Genomic DNA, 24,885 nt, shown 5'->3' on the forward strand with positions numbered 1-24,885 from the left:
CACCTAGAATACTTTCATTGTTAGGCTAAAAATGCCTAAATCGTTAGGTTAGGCTAGAGATGTTTAATTTCCTTAACATAAATGATACATTTGCAGTGTATTAATGCTAAGAACCTAACCTAACAACATAGGCATTTCTCGTCACGTCAGAACGTAAGGTAGTGCGATAAGTGAGAAACCTATGGATGTGGCTGAACATCACAGAACATTGAATTTAGACAAACCCTACATCTTGGCAGTTCCAATGTAATGAAGCCCAGTAGAATAAGTAATCTCGGCAGTAAAGACACGTAATTTTTAATAACTAATGTATTTTTTAGTGCATTTTATGAAAATATATACTCTTGCAATTGAAATACAGCCCATATTTGAAGGTATGTTATGCCATTAATTTAGTAAGCACCTACAATATAAGGGTAACTGTTCGATCTCCGGTCAACGGATTTCTTCATTTTTCTGTAGCATTGTCTAAGTTCCTCGAGGTATTTTCTTTCGCGGAAACTGAAAACTTCACCATAGAATGCTGAAGAACAAGAAATAATCACTTTTTATATAAGGAACTTGCATTTTCTGTAAAATGACAACATTATGACGTTGTTTCCATTATGTACCTACAGATGGCGCGAGCGTCAAAAGTCACGCGGTCTCGCCAGTGTTTAATGGATTCTACTTATTAATCATAAGAATAAAAACTCAATATATAATTTTTTGGTAAATGTTTACTATCCTTCGGACACCTATAACTTATGAGTTTCGTCAATTTTTGACATTTGTACTTACCTATCTGCTTCGCGGATCATTTTTTAACGTGTATTCACGTTTTTTTGATCAATTAAAAAAAAGTGTTTTTGTAACTGAAGAACGTACGTTTCCGCAAATGGTTTGTGGGGCTATGTGTCAATGGTTCGTGGGGCTATGCGAGAATAGTGTGTGGGGCTATGCGAGAATGGTGTGTGGGGCTACGCATATTTTTTTCGAAACCAATTTTTAACTATTGTAACCTATTGTGACCCTACCTAACCTAACCTTACCGGAAATGGTTCGTGGGGCTATGTATGAATGGTTCGTGGAGCTATGCGTCAATGGTTGAATTTCCGCTATGAAACATTCCCACATCACACGAAACACCTTCCAGATGTTAGACAATACTACAGGAACTTATTACGGTAAGTAGTTTCGGTACTAGTTTACTATCCTTCGGACAGATTTCTTCATTTCTACAGAAGAAACTACTTACCGTAATAAGTTCCAGTAGTATTGTCTAACATCTGGAAGGTGTTTTGTGTGATGTGGGAATGTTTCATAGCGGAAATTCAACCATTGACACATAGCCCCATGAACCATTTCCGGTAAGGTTAGGTTAGGTAGGGTCACAATAGGATACAATAGTTAAAAATTGGTTTCGAAAAGAATATGCGTAGCCCCACACACCATTCTCGCATAGCCCCACGAACCATTGACACATAGCCCCACAAACCAGTTGCGGAAACGTACGCTCTTCAGTTACAAAAACACTTTTTTTAAAAAAAAATTGATCAAAAAAACGTGAATACACGTTAAAAAATGATCCGCAAAAGCAGATAGGTAAGTACAAACGTCAAAAATTGACAAAACTCAGAAGTTATAGGTGTCCGAAGGATAGTAAACATTTACCGGACCCCTCCTGCTGTTTTAGAGGTATAACATGAAATTTCACAGAAACAAATTTTATTTTGTAGATTTCAATATACCATCTTAAAGAGGACAAAGAATTATGATAAGGTAGGTTGGGGTAATGTGGGTATATAATTTAGCGTATTTTTCAAAATTAAAGCCTTCTAGTTAGTACCCATGATAAATTTTTTAAATGATCTTGGTATATGTTAGCAATCTGACTTTCCCCAGTGGTTTAATGTCACTTTTATAAAAATTAACCTTTTATTGTTGCCATAGTAATACTTTGTTTATGTATACCCAATTTTCCCCAGAGACGGGGGAAAGTGGGTATAATATGAAGCATACATTCTAAACTTACTTTGAAGACATTATATAACAAAATTACCCCATCCACAGGTAAATGCAAGTAACCTAGGAAAGAAAGAATATACTATCGTGCGAAGAATATTATTTATTTATCAAATTAGATAACATGAATGAAAAGATGAAAAATAGATAAAACGTGTAGCCTACAATAGAATATTAGTGCTTGTTAAATTTAAAATACCTCCCATTAAAATCAGGGACAGAAAACACTTGACAGATTTGTCCTTCATCCACCCACCCAATATGATATTTTTCTGGGAAGACATAGAGGTGACCTTCTCCTTTACATTTCGTAAGTAACTGGACAGAGTAGCGATTTCTGCTCCGAGCATCTTTGGCTGTGACCTGCCCCCTGTATTGTTTTACAACCTGTCCACATTCAGTTTGGTAGTTTACAGCCACACATGAACCTGTTATGATATTACATTCTAATAAGCTTTATTATTCCTAATATTCTTTATGCATGTACGTGGCATGATCTAAAAAAGAACATTGAGATTAGTTTTCAGATAACCAATTGTTGCACCCAAATTACCCCACATCACTTCATTGTAATCTATTTAAAAACCCTTTTTGATACATCAATAAACTTCTTTAAAATATGTTCCTGAATTATGTAATGTACACATAGCCTACCTTAATTTGGGAGCTGTTCGATTGCTTTTTTGTGAACTGCAAACTGTTAAAAATGGTAAATCAGCTGATCAAAATGTTGACTGAATCTTGTTTATATTTTTTTTATGTAGATATCAGTGTTGCCAACTCAAATTTTTCACATATCATACAAAATACTGTCACAAATAATATATATGAAATTGGCATTGATACTCAATTTAGTATTAAATATATTAAAATAAATAGCACTTATACTCAAATTACACCAGTATACCCTAAGTCACAAAATTTCAAGGAAAAAATAAGAAGAAAACAGGATAGTTATAAAAAAACAGTAAAGGTAGGGGTCATTTTGACCCCTCCTGCCATTCTTGTGTTAATATTATTACTGTAGGATGTCTGCACTTCCTTAACCGAAAAAACAAAACAATTACAGCCACCAAAATTTAGCAGTTCCTAAAGGAAGTACAGGCAACTGAACTTGAATTGTTGCAATTCCGAAAGGAATGCCAGACATTTTTGAGAACTACGGTTTAGAAGTTAAAGGAAAGAAGTCCCTTGAGATATAAGGTAGTCAGAGTATTGTCTTCCCTATGATCCTTCTGTAATATTAAACCAATCACAGGTTGGTTGAACTAGGTTCAAATGCCTCCTTCACTGTTTGTTCGAAGCTAACGGAGTACCAGAGGACATCGCAGAAAATGCAAGAAAAGAGTACTCACTACTGTGTGAAGATGTCAGAACGTACTCTTCACAAAGCTTTGAAACATATCTACAAGACAAGCAAGGAATTGCCAGACTCGATGATTTCTATGCTTCCCTTCTTCCAAACAACTAAAAATACTCATCATTGTGGAGAGTGATAAAAAGTTGAGTCTGATATTTTCCCACGGAAATGCTACAATGCAGGGTGGTTTCTCAATCAACAAGTCTGCCCTTATTGAAAACCAGTGCGAACATACAATCATAGCACTGAGGAGAGTGCATGATTCTGTTGACAATACTATGGATAGAGTGACCAGACATATATATTCAAAAAAGAGGACAGTGCATGGTGAAAAAGGAGGACAAAGTCATAAAAAAGAAGACACCAAAAAATAATGGCAACTCATTTTGCCATTACTCAAAATGTAATCAATGTAAAGAAAAACTACCAACACTTTGCTCACATATAATTCTGATGATTTTTTCAATGATTTCTTCTTACCTTTAAGCAACGAAAGCAATCTCCTAATCTACTAATTAACACATGACAATCATAACTAAGAATATCTGTATTTTGAAGCACAGAATTTTAATATTTTTCCAATTCTTGGGTATTAGATATCCCCATAAGTGAAAGCAAATGTAAGAGTAATCTTCGCTTTCACTTATTTCCAAAACCGAATTTAAAGTTTAGATAGTTTAGATTGGGTCAAGAAATATGATTTTAGTGCCACGAACATTTCTACCTGTATCACTCTTTCAACAGCAGGAGAAATTGACAGCGCTCTTGCAATTTACCTCATATTCGTTTCTTCCATCCTTTAAAACCTTCGCATTACCAAGCGGGGTATTCTGACTACCTCAGGATAATTTTTCCCAATAATAATTTTATCTGAAGACATACATACTTGTGGTTTCATGACTTTGTCCTAAATTGATTGAAATTGTATTTACACTCGTGACTGACCCATTTTTTTTGTTTTTATAGTTATTATTGACGGGATATATTGGTGGGGTAGTGAGACTACCCTGCTTGGTATGAAATGTCTTACCTTCATATTTGTCAAAAATGAAGGTTTTATAAATATGTCTCTGATTCATCTTCATTATTTAATTTTTCCATTGTTGAGTTTTCTCATACATCCATTGTTTAGTTCAAATAACATATTGTTCTCTATTGTTTCAGGTTACTATTGTTGAGTTGAATTAGAGTGCGTATACATTGCAACGCTGCACTAGTGTCACCATACGGTGTTTATGTTCAGTATAAATACTTTTAATTATTTGAAAAACTGTATTTCAAATCTAAATCAAGCTATTCATTGAAAATAACAGAATCTAAAAACAAATAGTACACTAAATCACAAAATTGTATTGGGGTAGTCAAAATACCCGGTTTGGTAAAATAAAGGTGTCGAAAAACTTGGCAACGGGAGGGTTAAAAACTGGATATTTTCTTGCAAGATCATTGATGAATTTACACTTTCGCTTTGTTATTTCATAAAAGTAAACTTAATAGTCAAAATTCTCACTACACGTTTCTCTAACGCCTATGTATGACTCGAAATTGAACTGGCGACATCTGTGACGGAATGGTTAGCACACCTAGCCAGAACGCCAGAGGTCCCGAGTTGGAATCCCAGACTGGGCATGTGTGTTCTTTGTGAGTATCCCTTCATCAAAATCATCATATCATCAATCATCCTCATCTTCGCGATTAGACAAAAGTGGCAGAAAAGTGAATTAAAATAAACCATATCAATCAATCAAAAAGAACTGCTCAGACTATATGTGTTTTGCAAGTCTCATATAAGTTCAAATAATACATACTACCTAATGACTAGGGGTGTGCGGGACAGAACATTTTTTGGTTGGGACGGGAATTTTTTTTAAATCCCGACCTTCGGCACGGGAAAATTCAACAATTTTCCGATCAAGCTGGGAAATTTTCGGCACGGGAAATGTTAAAAATTTCCCGATGCTGGGGAAATCACGAATTTTACACTTAAGGTTTTTTTCTGAAATTTCTTAAACAAAAGCTAACAATTTCTGAGAAGTGTCGAGACAATCAAAAAAACATCAAGAATTAACCATTTGGAAGTTCCCGACTTTTCGGGTTCCCGAACACTCTGAAAATACCGAATGGCCATTTTAAAAAGTCGTTAATTGTAAATGTCTGGAACTTCTCGGAAAATGTTAGTTTTTATTCCAGAAATGCGAAAACAATCACTTAAGGTGAAAACGACGTGTAGAATTCGAGATTTCCAGAACTTTGGGAAATTTCAAACATTATCCGTCCCGAAAATTTCCGAGAAATTGCGAGTTTCTCCCGTCTCGAATGTCGGGATTTGAAAAATTTCCAGTCCAGATCCCGTCCCTACAAAAAAAAAAAAAATGTCCCTCACACCCCTATCTACTGATGACAGTCAGGAAAGTGATCTTCTTCAGCTCCCAGATGCTAGGTGAGCATTGGTTGGATACTTAACGTGCCCCAAGTGATATGATGATCCTTATGTGTGGAAGCATTCTCTATGCAGCATATTTGCTACGGTCGATGCTATACTCTCCCCCCAAAAGGAGGACATTTACCTATTTCTAAGAAATCCGCCCGGACGCCGGACAGACACCTAAAAAGGAGGACATGTCCGGATAAAAGAGGACGTCTGGTCACCCTAACTATGGATTCCTTTGCAATTGTTATCACACAGAAAATGCTTACATATGCCAGATCTGCTCGGAGGCGATATGAAGATTATTTGGAACGAGCGTAACACTAAGAAAACAGAAGAGAATAATTCTGCCAAAAAAAGGAAGGTCATGAATGGAAGATATCAAAAGAAGTTGAGACAAAAATCTGAAATGGAGCAAGAACTTTCTCACAAAATCAAACTTTTGCAGAAGTTGCAAAATTAACATCTGTGGACATTGTTAAAACTTCTGTTTTCATTCTGGTGATATTGTTCAATTTTTGTAATAGTCTCATATTCATTGCATATATACATAGAATTTATTCATATAAGTGTGTTGTAGTTGTTCATATAACATGTTCGTGATGGAAAAAATGTAAGTTTGGGTTATTTTAATCAGTACCTTTGCAAAATATTTTAGTAAAAACTTTTTTCATGTAATTTTATTGTATTTTGAATTGTAATGAAGTAATAAAAAAATTGCTACTCAGGTGAGAGTTGGGCAGCTATGGGGAGGATGGAGGCTGCATGTAAAATAAAACAAAATATTTTGCAAAAGTAAGAAATTGGATAGTGTGTGAGTCAGGAATTTTTTTTAAATCTGCTCAGGAAAAGTCAGGAAATTTAACTTCACAAATTTTGTTGGCAGCCTGAAATTGAAACTTCAAATTTTGTGTAATGTCCATGATAATTGTACTCCGCAAAAGTGTCATGAGGCATTTTTGCAAATCCTGCGATAGACCAATGTTTGTAATGTATATATTTTTCATTCACTTCAACCACCAACATTCCAAACCATGAGCCGCCACTGCCATTTATTATTTTCTCTCCCGGACTGGAATTGAAATTATTTACAATTTCTAAACCTTTAACAACCCTGCATGTAAAGGAATGATGTCAGTGCATCACATTTAAGGACAAACTTTTCGATTGTGGACCTCCATCTCCAATATTATGTTGATGCTGAAGGATGCAGGATGATTGTTTATGTTTGACTCTGCTTCCAAAATTTCATGATTTGTTAAAATACCTTAATTGTTTTATGCAGTAAAGTATAATCTTCATATTCTGTATTACAGTTGTTATGTGAAACTTGGCTTGGCAACGTGAATATGGACAGCTTTTTTCCAAATCACGGATGTGTTCTTCGAGTATAGTGTGAAAAGCTTCAGTATAAATCAAAATGACGTTGACAGACTATTTGTCTACGTTGACTGACAATCCATACTTCGGAGCAGGCTTCGGTTTGTTCGGCGTGGGTGCTGGAGCAGCCTTGCTGAGGAAAGGCTTTCAGTTTGGGATGATCATGTTTCGACGCCACTACATGATGACGTTGGAGGTGCCATGCAAGGACAAGAGCTATTACTGGCTTCTGTATTGGATGACATTGAAAGGGGCCCAGCAGACTCAGCATCTGAGTGTGGAAACAGTCTACCAACAGCATGCTACAGGAAGTGTTTCCACCCGATTTAGTTTTATTCCTAGTCTTGGAACTCATCTTTTCAAGTTAGTCTATTGAACTTTGAATTTACATTTTTGAGGGTCCCAGATTAAAAACTGGAATTGTTTTTCTTGTACTTTACAGTTCTTACAATGGGAACATAATTAAACTATGTTTCCATATTAAATACACTAAAGTTGCTGACCAAGGCATTAGATTTTTAACTTAGTTCTCAGTCTGAGGAATATAGGGTAGAAACATAATGTGTAAAGTGTTTTTGATTTTTAATAAAACTGCTTTGTTCAGCAACTTTAGTGTAAGTTCTTACAAGCACATAAACACAATTTTCATTGTACAACTGTTTTTTTACTACAATGTTACAACTGTAACATGAATCAAACAAGAATAAATGTCTGATGATGGGAGTGTGTGTTTTTCCGAAACGTTACGTAGAAAATTGTGTTTGTGTGATTGTAAGAACTGTAACCTACAAAAGAAATAATTCTATAATGCAAGCAATACGTACATACAAGAAAAATGAAACACTTGAAATGTGAGAAAATGTGAAATGATCAGTTTCAGTCAGTCAAGTAGTTCTTTCAAATTGGTCAGTGAGACCTTCCCTATGATGGCATAGTGATAATGTAATTGCCTTTTAATGCCAGTTCGATTGCCAGTGGATGCACATTGCACAATGGTTTGGATCCCACTTTAAACTGTAGGTCCAGTTGCAATTAGCCTCCCTGTTCATAAAGTGGATTTAAATAAAAAAATCGAATTGCTCAGTAAATTCAGCATTTCTGAAGTTCATGACTGCAGTTTGTGATTTTTTTTGTTATTTTTATCACATTTTGGGTGCAATTTTTCCTAACATGTTAATAACTGATGGTGAAACTCGTACGAATTCCCACCAATACTGGTGCTTGAAAATTGAGTTACAAATCACTCAAAATATTTATTAATATTATTGAGTGAATATTCCATTCCAATTATAAGCATCCACAGTTTTGCTACAAAATATTCAAGAATTACAACAGAATATTAAAATAGCTGTTATGTAGTCACAAAATGTATTTTACACAATATTGGTGATAAATACTTCACTTATACTCTGTGAAAATGCTGTGTGTAGACCAGAGATGAGTGCTATGCCACAGGCTTTATATTTTCTACATTGAATGTAGGATATCATGATTTGTTACTTATGAAACTAATTTTACAGATTTCATTATAATGTATTAGTTTTTCTGCATCTGTAAAATTCTTTTTTCCACAGTGACTGTCCCGTTAATTGCATTATGTACGAAAATGTATTCATTTAGCGTATTTTCCCCCTAGTTACAATGGCTCGTGGATTAGAGTAGAGAGGTCAAGGGAACAGCATACGCTAGATCTTAGCACAGGAGTCCCGTGGGAGACTGTCACATTAACAGCTTTTGGAAGAAACAAGGAAATGTTTTATTCCATATTGGAAGAAGGTTTGTATTAAATAAGTTTTTCAATGATGTATCACATCACTATTTAGAATAAAACTTTATTCAGGGTCATCTGCTTTGACCTTTTTAAGATGCATATCTGTGATTTCTCTGAAACTAAAATATATTCTTAACACAAGCAGGGGTGGCTCAAGCTAAAATTTTGATGCAGCAAGGTGAATTTTTGGTACACCGTAATTTCTATCCTGTTCCTCCTCTTATCTTTTCACCTGGTCTCCATACTTTCTACCAACCCTAAAAAATTGATTGATTGATTGATTTAGTTTATTTTACTTCGCGTTTTGTGCCTCTTGGCTAATTTGCGAAGATGGGGATGAGTGATGAAATGATGAAATTGATGAATGGACATTCACAAACAACCAAGCCCGACCGGGATTCGAACCCGGGACCCTTGGCATCGCAGCGCGATGTGCTAACAACTCGGCCACAGGGTCGGGCAACAACCCTAAAAAAGAAGAAATAAAAAAAAACCTTACCATGTTATGTATTTACTGTCTTAATGAAACACCTTAAGTGTACTGTTTACTGTGGGGATATATTTATGTAATACCTACATGATGATATCAAAATAATGGTAATCTCTTAGCTTACAGTGCTTCGTACTTTTGTAGTATACTTATTATGTTTTGCAGCAGTAACTTCAATTAATTTTTGCCTACACAAATCCAATTCTTTTAAAATAAATAGCCACGTTTATATAATTAGAAATTTATTTATTTATTTATTTATTTATTTATTGAACTCAACAGGTACATACCTAATTACAGAGCCCATATGAAGGATACATAGTCATTACAATTACATATATTTCTGTAATATAGAGATAGAAATTATATATATATATATATATATATATATATATATATATATAAATAAATATTAAAAATATTTTTATATATATACACTTTATCACACAATTTAAATACGAACGTATGTGTTTAAGCTTAGGCCATTGTGTTAATACTGGCTTTACTGAAGTCCCTTAGGTTCATAGAAAAGATGTCAATGGTGTTATTCTTGATTAGCAAGTTATTGTAACTGGTGCACATTCTCCACAATGGAGATTTCTTTTTAATTTCGGATCTAGCCTTCTTTATAAGAAAAACTTCATTCTTTAGTCTAGTTTTCGACGACGGGATTCGAAAATTAATCAGGCAGAGTAGATGTTCAGCATCTATTTCGTGATTTAACAATTTCCACAAGAATACTATTTCATGCAACCTTCTTCTGTGACACAGCTTTGTAAACCGACATTCATATATTAGGTTGTCGTAGTGTTCAAATGTGGGGTAAACTTTTTGAAATTTGTATTTTAAAAATCTAAGGAATCTCGATTGGACTCTTTCAATTGCTACACTGTACTTTGCTGTGTCTGTATTCCATATAACAGATGCATATTCGAGTTTGGGTCTTACATGTGAATAATACAAAACTTTTAGTGTCTCTCTACTCTTGAAATCCCTCCCCATTCTAAGAATAAACCCAAGGTTCTTGAACGCTCCACTAATTATTTGTTCTACATGTTTATTAAAAGTAAGATTTGAATCAAAAATAACCCCTAAATCCTTGACTGTAAAATTTCTTGCTAGAGTATTGTTGTATATTTGATACTGAAATTCAACTGGGTTTTTCTTTCGAGTATATATTACATAATGACATTTACTGATATTTAGTGTTAAATCATTGATTTTTGTCCACGTTTCTAACTTTGTAACATCATTTTGAAGTTGCACACTGTCATCTTGTTTGCTTATTTTCCTGTAAAATTTCAGGTCATCTGCAAACAGCAATTTGTGTGAGTTTTCAAATGAATCCGGCAAATTGTTAATAAGTAATGTGAAAAGAAGTGGCCCAAGGTTAGACCCCTGAGGTACTCCTGAGGTGACTCTTATCTCGTCGGATGTGTGGCCTTTATACGTTACGTACTGCTTACGGTTCTGCAAATAGGAAGCGAACAGTTGACGCAGTGGTTCAGAAATATTGAAGCATGCTAATTTACTTAATAGAATATCGTGGTTAACCAGGTCGAACGCTTTGCAAAAGTCGGTATATATTACGTCAACCTGACCTCCTTCGTCCAATGTTGAACTAATAAAATTGGTAATATCGGAGAGATTGGTCAACACCGATCTACGTGGTACAAAGCCATGCTGAAACGATGATATTACAGGTTTTACGTGGGTAAATATGTAACGGTGCATGATTTTTTCGAATATTTTTGCTGGGGCTGATAATATACTTATTGGTCGGTAGTTTTGTACGTCATTAGTGTTATTGCTTTTGGGAAGTGGACAAATTGCCGTGGCTTTCCATTTTTCAGGAAATTTGTGTTTTGCAAGAATTAAATTGAAAATGAGATATAACGGGTATTTCAATATATTACTGCAACCTTTAACTACATAGGGCGGTATCTTGTCCGGTCCGGCTGATTTCTTAGGTTTTAAGTTTTTAATTGCTTTTTCTACGTCTTCAATTTGTATCTCTGTAATATTAAGATTATCCAAAGTTTCATATTGTTTATGGTTAGGCAATACTTTCATGTCATATCTAGGGGGATCTTTTTTATACACCGACTGAAAATGCTGTGCAAAAGCTTCGACTACTGATAGTCGGTCTGACAACACTTTATCTTTGAAAAGTACAGGATCTTTGTTACTTTTCCTGCGTTTATTTGTAACAAACGACCAAAACTGGGTGCTATCTTTTGCAATATTTATTTCCGAATTGGCAACATAACTGTTGTATGCATCAATAATTTCTTTCCTCACTATTGTTCGAAATTCGCTAAATTTATTATAGTGGTATCGAAAGTCTCCCGCCTGTTTTTTCCACTTCTTGTGGTGATAATGTTTCCTATTTATATTTTTAATAATGCTGCTCGTAAACCAACACGGGTATTGTCTTTTGCGGCTTTTCTTTAAGGGGATACATTCATCGAATATTTTATATATAATTTCATAAAACACGTCTGTAGCTTGATCAACGTCATTCTTTGTTTTCAATACATCCCAGTTCGTGTTAAGCAGCTTGTGATAGATTGATGGAAAGTCGGCTTTACTAAAGTTGTACTGTAGCTTATGACGAGTTTTGTCGCGGGTTTCTTTGACATAATTAATATCTACTAGCAGCGAGGGATGGTGTGTGTCTTCAGGAACTAGCGGCTGTGTGTTTCGTGTTACTGTTATTCCCTGCCCATTTATCAAAAACAAATCGAGTGTTTTCCCATTGCTATTTTTAATGTCGTTCAAGCTTTTTAGTTGATATACATTAATAAAGTTGTTTAAATCGAAATACGTTGTTGCTGATGAACTAGTTAGATTGTAATTGCTACCAGTTATATCTGTCAGATTAAAGTCCCCACCTATCAGGAGTTTAGCATCACCAGGTTGACAGTGCTTTTCTATGAACCTAAAGAATAAAGTGTATGTGTCTTTGTTACTACCAGGTGCTATGTACACAACGCAAACATATACAGTTCCTAATCCGTTTAACCATAGTTTAATCAAAATGCAGTCTATATTCGGATGTAAACACGGCGAATCTATTAATGCACTCTTAACATTTGATTTCACTGCAATGATTACACCACCACCCATTGTTTTACCAGACACTTTTTTGCTTCGGTCCCCCCTATATACAACATATCTTTCATCGAAAAGTTCACTATTCTCGTGGGAATCTGCTAACCAACTTTCAGTTATCATTATTGCACTAAAGTTATTACAAAGGACATTCGTGTAAAATTCTCTTGTTTTGGTTCGGAGACCCCTAACATTTTGGTAACATAATTGAAACAACGAAGTGTCAAGTTCTTCTGAAATACATTTGGAGTTGCCTGTACTTACTTGGCCGTTATTTTTGGTGAGATCTCTTTTGTCACCGGGTTTGCTGACCTCTAGCCTGGTAGGTGGATGGAAATCTTCTATTGTGCCTCGGGGGTAAGTTATTGTGACTCGTTGAGGGAGGGGGAGGATTGAACACTCTTCTGTCCTCGATTCCTGCTGCATACCTGCGGGCGCCGTTCTGCATCGCTGATTGTGGTGCGTCTAGTTTCCTTGTTGCTTCACTGTATGATTTCCTATTCTTGGTTTGAGCTATTTTGGGGGAAGGGGGTGGATGCTGATCAGCAAAGTTCTGTGACGATGATGATGCTGGTTCTGTAGGTGATTCAACGGGGAGAAGGGGCTGGGTGCGGAGATGTTCAGTTTCTCGACCGGCACTAGGAGAGACGACACACTTGTCATTAACTAAATGATTTGAAGTTTGAGAATTGGCAACACTTTCACTTATTACGTCACACGCTGCACAAGGAAGTCCATTTTCACTCAAATAACTTAAAGTGTACGATCTGCCTTCTATCACCAACTTATCAAACCTCATGACTGCATATAGGTTCTGTTCTCTTGCCTGTTGCAAATAGTTTGCCAATTCCCTCCGGGTTTCACGCACGCCCCTTGAAAAATCCTCATGCACACTAATTCCTGTTCCTCTAAATAAGCGAGCCCTTGCAAGAATCGACTGCTTGAGTTTATAGTTAGAAAATTTAACTATTATTGGTCTCTTAGACCCAGTCCCTAGCCTGTGAGCTCTATCTATATCGAAATCACCGGTGTCTATTTCCAATAGGTCCCACAAAGCATCCCGCACTAGACGTTCCGAGCATTCCCACGTTTCACCTTGCATTTCGTTGAACCCTCTAAATATCAAATTATCTCTCCTCGATCGGTTTTCGAGATCGTCTAATTTGTACTCACAAAACTGAAGTTTTTCCTTTAACATGGCGTTTTCTACCTTTAATTCTCGTAGTTCCATTGTTAACGACCTTACGTCATCTTGGACGTTTGATGTTGTTCGAGCCATATTGTCAAGTTTTCCGTCAATCGATTGCAACTTTTGGATAATATCGTCAGTAGTGTATGGACCGGGATTCTGTTCCACACCCGAAATAATCAATGTCATTATGATCACCAATCCCAGGAAGAACAAGCCGCTTAGATTGAGAACAGTTTTTGCTTCCACTTTTGTCACTGGCAACTTCCTGGCCGATGCATTCCAAGCACCGATCGCACAACGCCACTGCTCTAAGGAATTTCCCATCTTCGCACACTTCACGCTTCACTGAGCACGGGAGCTCGAGATAACACGTCTGAACCGAACGGTGCAACTAAAGGGAGGATCCCTCAGTTTGACACCTCTGAGGCCCCTCAGCCACCCCTGAACAGAAGGTTACTAAAGCATAACTGAAATAGAAGGTATGTTTAGATCAAATAAATAAATAATTTGTGCATCATCACATCCACAATTACTTGTACTGATACATGAACCATTATGACTTAAGTTCTGAAGAATATATTTAAAAATAAAGACAAATCTGACTGTCCCATTACACTGAGTATATAGTTCATACAATATGCAAACTGGATTTTCCATAATATTATATAAGTTGCAAGAATTTAAAAACACATTGATATTTATTGTTTCACTTTAAATAATCTGCTACAAACTGTTGGATTTTTGAAAACAAAAGACCAATTATACCAAACAAAAACAAATCTATATCAACAACTTTTAAAACATTGGCATTAATACAACATTCTTGATCTCCGGGAGTCTTATTAATTTATAAACGTATGTACAAGATACATGAAATAAATATTTGCTATTTGTGTAGAGGACAAGTCACAAGTACACAAAGATAGTAGACCTTTTGTGTTTGTTAACGTGCGAGAGTGGATGAAGCATCAAAGTAGTGACACAGTTTTGTTTAGCCAGGCAATTGGCGATGAAGGAACAGGAAGGCAAGACCATTATGTACACTGCGATTGGATCTGACTGGAGGCAGTTTGGACACCCCCGACGGAGACGGCCTCTTCAGTCAGTCGTGCTGGATACCGGGATTGCCGAGCGGTTAATAGCAGATATTAAAGAATTCATCGGAAATCCTGGATGGTACAGCGAAAGAGGTACGTATATTCCACCATTTTATATGCTTCCATAGCAATTAGCTAAATTGTCCTAATAGTCTTACAGATTGTCATCGATACCTATGCTTGAAAATTGTAGCAATTAAAAGTTGTTCAAAATATTGTTTAATATTAGTGGATGAATATTCCACTCCAATTGTAAGCATCAATTTTTCCAGAGTCTTGCTTTAAAATATTCAAAAAATACACGAGAATATAAAAATACATGTTTTGTAATCACAAAATAGTTTCTTTCGCATAATATTATTACCAAATCAATGAAAACTTCAAATTTTGCATAACTTCCTGGATAACTAGACTGCAAAAGTATTATGCAGCATTTTTGCAGACACCGTGAACGATCAAAGTACCAGAAGAATCAGCCATTATCGTTAATAAAATCCAAGTGATACTTACCAATACCAGTACCACTGGTATCAGCCCTAGTCCTAACAATTTTCAACCACAATACATATTAATCAAAATAATCAGATAATTAATCAAACTTTTCTCAGTGCTGATGTTTTCTCTTTTTCAGTTTTTACGCAATTTAGCCAGGGCTGTAATAGTCCTTATCCCACATTCCATAAAGTGAATAAATTTGTACAGATAATCTGTAACAAAATACTGACTACTTAAAACTTGTGGTTCTCCTCATTTTTTTCAGACACCCTCTATAATATGTTGTTATTATTTATAGGTATTCCTTACAGAAGAGGCTACCTCTTGCATGGACCACCAGGTTGTGGGAAATCATCTTTCATTACGGCCCTGGCTGGAGAGCTGGAGTATGGAATATGTGTGATGAATCTAAGCGAACGTGGATTATCCGATGATAGGCTTAATCATCTCCTAAATGTTGCACCACAAAAAAGTATAATACTCTTAGAAGACATAGATGCGGCATTCTGCAGCAGGGAAGATAACCCAAAGGGTTAGTATACATGGGTGTCAGGAGGAATGGGGGGGTAAGATCCAGTCTGTCACCTCTCCCGGGAATTGTTTAAAGTTAAAAGTTACAAAAGATCAGAAAGCTTATGTTTATTGTTAATAACATGATTTAGTTAGAATTCTAACAGAATAACCATAGCCAAAACTACATTAGATTGAAAAAATTGAATGTAAAATACAGGAACCAGGATATGTCTTATTTGCTGACCTTTTTTGTACACATTTTTGGGGAAAAAGCTTCATCACTGATTATTAAAATAATTTACAGTGTTTCAAATATAAATTAATAAGTAGGTCTACTTTATACAAATAACTTACCTGATCTAAGTAGGAAAGAATACATTTTAATATTATTAATTTAATACATCTCCAGAGCTAAATGAAGAGCTATGAAAACCTCTTCTAAATCAGAATCTGAGTTCTCAGACAACAAATGTTCCTCTGTACCATCCAGTGCAATGCCACACTTCTTAAAATAATCGTCTAACTCAGAACAGAAAAAAAATCCAGAAATGGAGGTAATGAAATACTGAATATCGGCATATAAGACACCCTGTTTTTCGGACCTATTTTTAAAGGGAAAAAGTGCATCTTATAACCCGACAAATATGGTATTTTCATACTCTAATACTTAATACAAAAAATAAATAGTTTGACAGTTTCCCCCCATAACTTTTAAACCTTTTTCTCGAACAAGGAGTGTAAAAGTTAGTGAACAGAATAACTATGCATTTCAGTACACAAACTGCATGCAATATAAAAATATAATGAAAAACAGTTGTGTTGAATATTCACTCATCTGTTATCATTAGGGAATGGATTTTTAGGTGCTAAAAAAGTGGGATTTAGGACTTTATAAACTCCATTTTAAGACTTAGGTGCTTATAAAAAATTTAAAAGGCATAATTATTAATTAATAACAATTTTATGAAATAACTGGTTTTAGATGCAATTTGTACACAAAAGTTACAATTTTTAGTGCAATGATTACTATTCTTTGATTTTAAATAAATGTACGATTTGTCAAATGTAAAAACTTTATCATAATTTGAAGTACTTCTCCAGCATGTGCTTTTCAAAGTTCTCCGTGGTGAAGTTCTTCCAGTCGTCCATGAGTATAGGTGCTTGTACAGTCCAGTGGTGGATCCAGAAGTTAAAGTTGGGAGGGGTGAATTCCAGTCTGAATAAATTCTAACCTATAGTTGCACTGTAAAAAGGAAGCAAGTTGACTTCCACGTTCTTCAGATTGCAAAAATTGAGCTCAGGGCAGGAATAGATTGTTATTATTGTATGTTGTCATAACTTCTTCCATTGCCACGGTAAACCGAACGATCCGATGAGGAGTAAAGTGAATCAACAAAGGAAACTAAAACCTATTCTATCAAAGGGTTTCGGGTTTGAGTCCCTTTTGAGGCACATTGCACAGTGGTTCGGATCAAATTTAAACTGTAGGCACAGTTCTGATTACCCAATCTGAGCATAAAGCTAAGTTAAATCAAACTTTAAAAAATATTCTCGAGCCTATTAAACTTGGTGATGAAAGACAGAACAGTGGAGTCTTCAAAAATATTTGGCATAATAACATATACGAAAACCTGGCATAGTTGGGAGGGCCCCTATCACCCTCCCCGTGGATCCATTCCTGGTAGTCACGAACATTTCTGGATTGTAACAATCGCATTAACTTTGAATGTGATTGTGATCGTTACAACCCAGAAGGGTCCATGGAGAACCTTCGCTCTATGTCACATGAAGTTATTGGTTGGAGTTTATTGGTGCAAACTTCATAAACGAAACTGCTCCTGATTCCCAAGCTAGGTTTGGTTCTCCCCGAGGCGTAGTGGTAAGGCCGTCACCTTGTAACGAAGCGATCGTAAGTTTGATATCCATTGGAGGCACATAGTGGTTCGGACTGTAGGTCAAGTTCCGATTAATCTATCTAAGATAAAGTGTGCTAAAAAAACTCAAACTCAAACCACAGGCAGGTTCGCAGTGGTCTTCTCTCCTTGATGAACAGCCTCTACACTAGGGCAGTTATAGTTTCTGGCACAAACCCTCCCCTTTCACCTAACTGTTGTGTCAATGGGGGAAACAGACGATGTGATTGGTCACTTGCAGGGTTGCCTTTCCTACTCGTCACAGCAGGTACTCGAAACAGCCAATCAGACTGAGGTAATTTTGGAATCTTCCCACGCTCTTGCACTGTCTGAGGCCGGGAATAATTCCTGTGATGTTTTAACAACTGAATGATTTTGTAGCTAGGATTCCATCCCAAAAAAGCCTGTATTTTTTTTCTTTTTTAATAATACAGCTACAATCCCTTTAATCACCTGGGAAATACAGCATTTGACAATGGAGAATGCCTCATTCAGTCAGTTCACTCCACATGTTTCCAATTTCGGGCTGCAAGCTGGAAGATGGTGGAAATTTGCACAGACGTTGACACTCCTTACTGTTGCATTGCTTCTTTTGCCGCTCGGATTCGTTCAAGGGTCTCAAACCTTTGTGGTGGAAATTAAGGGTCGTTCTTAATAAAAGTTATTTTTAAAGTTAAGCGAATTATTTAAAAGGAGTTTTTTCAAGTCAAAATAGGGCTTTTAGGCATTTATAGTTCATTTAGGCATTTTTAGATCCTATTGAATTTCAGTAGAAGGGTGCTGTGTACATGAAACGTAAAGATCTCTAAATAGCATATGTCTAGGACATAGCAAACAATAAGTAGGACCTAGAAATCCATTCCCTAGTTATCATTATTGTTATTTCTCTGCAAAAATTTCTGGCAATGCCCGTATCAGTCTATTGTAGTTATTTTATGGTGAGGATGGATGGTGAATTGGTTTTAATATTTGCGAGAATCGGTGCAAAGAAACAGCAGTGCCTTAAATCCAAGAAGGTTAGGATTTGCTTAGAATAAAAAAACTTTATAAGTCCACAATTTTCCACCTCATCACTCAATGTGAAAACTAATGATTTATTATAGTTTTGCTATAAGGATTGTTTATTGGAACCCAAAAATATGATAAAAATTACTAATTATGTTATTGTTATTTTTCATCCCTGTAGCTTAGTTACACCTATTGCCCATATGTATATTTATTCCTTATTATGAAAGCAGCACCATTATAAAGGTAAAGGTAAAGTGTTCCCCTGTGCATAGCACCATGCCATGAAGGCGTATAGGGGGTGTGGGGGTAACACCCCACACTTTCTTGATCCGGTCGTGAGGGGGGGTGATGTGATCAGCATCATGCCCCTGACCACCTTTACCCCCCAGGGTTTCCCCTAGGTACCCATGTTATTCGACGCTGGGTAGGCGCCGGGGCCGCTTCCACCGTTAGAAAAGTTCCCGGATTTGAACCGGCCGGGGATCGAACCCGGGACCTTTAGCATGGTAGTCAGACGCGTTACCGACTGAGCCACCGCGGCCACTATGCATCATGTAATTATTTTCTACTTGATGTTAGTAATTAAATCAATATTTGCATGCAGTATTATTTCATAGATTCAGTTGATCAAACTTATGAAAAAAGTAGTTTTGGGCTTTCTTGAATGTATGTTGTTATCTGATGCAGTGGCGGCCGGCGGCAACTATGATGGGTAGTGCCAACGTGATCAAGTAAATAGAAAAAAAAAACCTCCGCAATGCCCCCCCCCCACCCTCTCCTTGAGGTTGTGCCACTAGCCAAGATGTTTGTCCTCGTTTGGTAACGTGGAAAACAACATGTGTTTAAGTAATAACGTACTAATCCGATTCATCTTCACTCACTAACCTTTCTTTATACACTATAGGAAACTTCCCAAAAAATATAACAATTACAAGAGGAAAGGAAAAACAAATCCTATCACCTTCTTCTCCCCCATGCACACGTATTCTAACTGGATGTCGAAAATATCTTTGTTATGAAAATAAATTGTCGAAATGCCAAAGGAAACTCGCATCATCATAGGATATTTTTAAAAAAGTCTGGATGGCCCTCTTGGTGCATCTATCTATTATCAAAAATGTTCATTTAACTTTGGAAAAATATTAGGTTAGTTTCTCCAAAAGTAGGCAGAAATTACTTCCCCAACGGGTGTTACAAACCAGTCGTATTTAGTGATTTTTTCGGAAGGTGGAAACTGTGTCGCGTCAACACTGCGAAAGTTCCCTCGCCAGGCCAGGCTAAGACTGGCACGGTTTCTTATGGGTTAACCCCGCCCCCTGCCACTTTGTTCTCGGCTCATGGTGGAAATGTTCCTCGCTGAGACTTCTTCAACCCTCTGCACGTGTGTCAACTTGGTTAGGCCAGATCTTCAGCGGCTCGGACCGTTGCCTCGCGAGGGTACGAACGAAACAGCTGGCGATGCAGTGAGGAGGTTGGGGCGGTCGTCACGTCAGCTTGACCGATTGCAAGATTCGAATCTCCTTGTCTGTAAACTATCAATGTATTCATTTAACTTTACTTGGCGACGTATGAATTTCTTCTGAGGGTAGTGCCATGGCACGGGGCTCTACCCCTTGAGCCGCCGCTGATCTGATGTATAATTAATTAATTTATTAATTAATCATATTGATAGTTATGGATGTTCGAATCCTGATAGGTAATGTATACAATGGTGCATGAATTTTTCTCTTCACATTTTCCATTTTCTGCATTATGAGCATTTTTAATATTTTTTTTAGTCACAGATCCATGTAAACCTTTTATTCTCATTACAGTTCAAGCTGCCTATGATGGATTGAATAGGGTGACGTTCAGTGGCTTATTAAATTGCCTTGATGGTGTAGTGTCTACGGAAGCTCGTATTGTCTTCATGACAACTAATTATATTGACAGGTTAGCACAATTCATTTTAGTTCTAATGGAAATAGTATGGATATAGAATAGCCTTAATGGAAAGTAAAAGGAAAGAAGAAATGGTGAAGTTCAAAGAAAAAGAGAAAAGTTTATGGGACTGAATTAATATGAACCTTGCTGAAGTATTACTTTAATATAAGATGAGACAAAATTAAGTCCCTCTATTGATTCTATTTGTTTATAATTTTTAAATATAATTAAAAGATCAAATACCATGTTTCAAGGCAAGAAAGATGCAGTGGCAAATTAATATACTGAAATGAAGTACTCCCTAATCTGCAAAACTTGTTTTTAAGAAGTGTTATTGGCCTTTAAATGCCAATGCTGATTTTCCCAGTGTTTGCACAAACACCTAGTGTGTTTTCAGCAGAAAATTCTGCAAGGTTTAATATAAAAAATTATGTCTGTACCTACGGTTACAAATTATACCTTGTTTTGTTCAGTACAGAGTAGGCTATCAGTGTGTGGTAAAAAAACAAAGTTTCCTTCATCAAGTAGAAGAAGATGAAAGTAAAAAAACAAACATATTTTTTACAAAATTTAAAACTCCTACGTAGGCAACGTCAGGACATGAGGGTTCAAAGCGATACCTGCATATTGCCTGATATGTGGCAAAAATTGTGCACTTGCTGCTGGTACTTCAATGGAGCAAAAAAAATCACAGGTACACAAAAATATATTTGTGAGGGCACAATCTTCTGAATGCATGCAATTCCACTTCAATATCACTTGGTGACAAATCACGTCTTTTTGCTATCTTGTGCACCTTAATCATCTTAGAGGGAAAGAGTATGCCACTGAACCACACACATGACTGAACTGCCTATCTGTTTGCTTCAAGTCTCCGTCGCAACACCATAATCTCTGTTAATAAAGGCAGTGGCCCTTCGAAAATAATCTGAAAACAATTCAATTTGGAAACACAAAAAACACACTTGTACAATATTTAAACCACGTTTACTGCACTGCCCCAGAAGAGTTTATTTTTGGCAAAGTATATTTGAAATTCACGTTATGCTCAGATACGCTAATTGAGTCTGTGCCTACAATTGAAAGTGTATCCAAACCATGTGCAATGTTTGGGATGAAATCCAGGACCACTTGGATGTAATTGATTAAGCAGGCAAATATATATATAATTCAGGTTCTATACTGAATACTTATCAAGGTTCGTGGTAAAAACCCTTGCCGAGCTGCAAACTTTCGATCAGTAATTTTATCTAAGGACTAATTTCTCAGCATTGTGTCAACTTTGGGGTCTAAAGATGCCTAAAACTAACATGCTGTTTTTATTTTATTATTCCTTTACAGGCTAGATCCTGCCTTAATCCGACCGGGAAGGGTTGATGTTAAAGAATTTATTGGACACTGTTCGCAACACCAACTTCAACAGATGTTCCTACGCTTCTATCCATCTGCAACACATGAGGAATCGAGGACATTTGCAAAGGGAGTGCTAGAGCATGACCAACAAGCAAGTCCAGCATTAGTGCAAGGTTATTTCCTGTTTCATAAAAACTGCCAAAAGGAAGCTATAAATAATGTTAGTACAATGTGGGCAATATTGTAGAAATAAGTGTCTGCGTAGAAAATACTATTGTGATATGCATATTTAATTTGTACAAGTATGTTCATTGAGGATGAATAAATGTTTTCCGTGTATAAATTTACATTTTTGTAGAAGATCCTTGTTACAGAATAACTGTTAATATTAATGCAAACACTGTATTCAGAGTCTCTATAAGTGCCATTTTCTCTCTTTGTATTTTTAGTTTTATATTGCTTTTCTACTTCTTGGGGTAATCGTGATTATGAGGATGGATGATAATACACAATGTCTTCGTAGGAATCAGACTTTTATCAGTAGGGACCTTGATTTTAGTAGCAATATCACCAAAAAATTCAATTCAATTATTCTTTATTGAAAGGCGAGGTTCAGCCTGGAGCTGTTCTGCCACCTAAATTACTGCAAAAAAAAAAATGTGCAGTGACAAGTTCTAAACACATTTTTCATGCATTCAACATGAAATCACAAAATAATGCAAATAGTGGCCTTTTTCATGAATTTCAACACATTTTGAACTTGAAAAATGAAACAAAAATCCAACATACTTGTGTTTTAGGCTTAAAGAATAAAATGTACTATTCATGATGGATGCATTAAACGCAGTTTAAGTATTACTGAAAAACTATTCAATTGTGCAACACTGAAACAAGAAACTTCACTTAGGTAATAAAATGTACTATATTTATGAGTGTATGCATAACGTGCACTTTTTCCTAAATTTTTACATGAAATATCACTATATGTCCCACTGGAAACATTTTAATTACATTACCGAGCATGGTTCTGGCAGAGGTCAATGTGCACCTGCCATCACATAGGAGTAGTAATATCGGTATTTGTCACACAAGAAATGATGTTAAATAACTTCCTCATAAATCATATCCAACATATGACACCATCATGAACTGGGAGTGGACTATGTGACATACAAATTAAAATAAGGATTTAAAAGCAGAATGAAGTTATAATTTTAGGAATATTTAGCAGAAAAGTCTGCTAAAATAAAAACCTGAATTTTGGGGATAAAATTAGTATCCCTACAGCTGAGACCTGTAATTTAGTATAAGACTTCCATTTTGTTATTTTTCTAAGCACACAATCCACATGCCATAGTTTTGTAAATATCTTGGTTTGAAACTCTGTTCGAATGCTACTTACAGTCCCTCCGCCCTTATATCCGGTGCAGTCACCTTTATGGTAGTGACCCTCTGTTGCCGTGTTTACCTGTGAAGGAACTTCGGGCCCAACAGCCAATTAGACCTACCATTTGAGCAAGAAGTGACAACATTACAATCCCTCCTCCCCAAAGTAGCCAACAGGAAAACAGGATTTTGTCAAAATAACCGTTCTGCGCTGTGATTGCAGCGGTATTTGTATACCCCTATTAACTAGGAATGGGACAGGTTAATGAGTATCGGCCGATATAGGCATATCGATTTATCGGTAGAATTACTGATCTGATATATCTATAAATATCTTATAATTTAGAGCAAAATTCTGCCATTTTGTTACAATTTTTATGGATAATCTCCATGCCCCACTTTTTTTTTTTAAAAAAAAGTGTGTGTGTGTAAATATGCAACTTCTTTTGCACTGCAGTCACCTGGAAATGGAAGATTTATTAAGGTCAACTATTCAAGTTCTCCAAGGATCATTTGGAATTTTATATTGCATTGGTAGAATATTGGTTATTAGTATCAGTAAATTTTATATCGGTACTTTATGGGTATCGGCCAAAATTTCATATTAGCCCCTCCCCACAGTTAACATTAAACTGGTTATGTTGAAAGCAAGACTATGCTGAAGAAGAACCAAGAGAAGATTATGTCATTACAAATACAGGAATACAACTTTCATGACGTTGAGGTACCATATGCCTACTTTACAGATATAAATGCAATCAAGATCAATTAGTTCAGACACACACGTGCGTGAATAAGGGCTTCAGTTCAGCACAGGTAAAGTTTTCCTTAATTATTGTTGAATGCCAAAAATAAAAAAAAATAAAAAATACGAGTAAAGTAAAGTAAAAAAAAAGTAAAGTGTTCCCCTGTGCTTAGCACCACGCCATGAAGGCGTATAGGGGGTGTGGGGGTAACGCCCCACACTTTCTTGATCCGGTCGTGAGTGGGGGTGATGTGATCAGCATCACGCCCCTGACCGCCTTTACCCCCCAGGTACCCATGTTATTCGACGCTGGGTGGGCGCCGGGGTCGCTTCCATCGTTAGAAAAGTTCCCGGATTTGAACCGGCCGGGGATCGAACCCGGGACCTTTAGCATGGTAGTCGGACGCGTTACCGACTGAGCCAACGCGGCCACTAAAAAATACGAGTGGTTTTCCAATTTCTTCTGGCGACATTTTGTTTTCAAGACAAAATTTTCAGGAAGGTCAAAGCTGATGAAAGGTCCCTATAAATAACTTTTAAGTACGAGTGAGAATTACAGAAACAAAAATTTCAGGGGAAAATGATATTTTCATCCTTGGAATGAATAAGCAATTTCTCTATTAATCTGTGTAAACTTCAATAATATAGAAAATATTATATATAAGGAGGTGATCAATAAAAATAAAAACAATAATTTATGAAAGACTTCTTGA

The 24,885-nt window shown here is 36.2% G+C and overlaps 1 protein-coding gene across 4 annotated transcripts; it reads left to right on the forward strand.

Annotated features, from left to right (window-relative positions):
- Positions 1-22,372, forward strand: Bcs1 (mitochondrial chaperone BCS1). 4 transcript variants are annotated; one of them, XM_083130506.1, is made up of 7 exons: positions 1-374; positions 7,109-7,535; positions 8,809-8,948; positions 14,735-14,929; positions 15,630-15,863; positions 20,580-20,697; positions 22,030-22,372. In XM_083130506.1, the coding sequence occupies exons 2-7, from the start codon at positions 7,213-7,215 to the stop codon at positions 22,286-22,288; spliced, it is 1,269 nt and encodes a 422-aa protein (XP_082986632.1). In that variant the 5' UTR covers positions 1-374; positions 7,109-7,212; the 3' UTR covers positions 22,289-22,372. The 4 variants fall into 4 exon arrangements, with proteins under 4 accessions (XP_082986632.1, XP_082986633.1, XP_082986634.1 ...); XM_083130507.1 differs by having other exon boundaries at positions 1-246; XM_083130508.1 differs by lacking the exon at positions 1-374 and adding an exon at positions 1,713-1,761.
- The last annotated feature ends 2,513 nt before the right edge of the window (positions 22,373-24,885 follow it).

Source organism: Lepisma saccharinum, chromosome 10 (genome assembly GCF_977018435.1).
Source record: "Lepisma saccharinum chromosome 10, izLepSacc3.1, whole genome shotgun sequence".
In the NCBI taxonomy this organism is placed as follows: Eukaryota; Metazoa; Arthropoda; class Insecta; order Zygentoma; family Lepismatidae; genus Lepisma; species Lepisma saccharinum.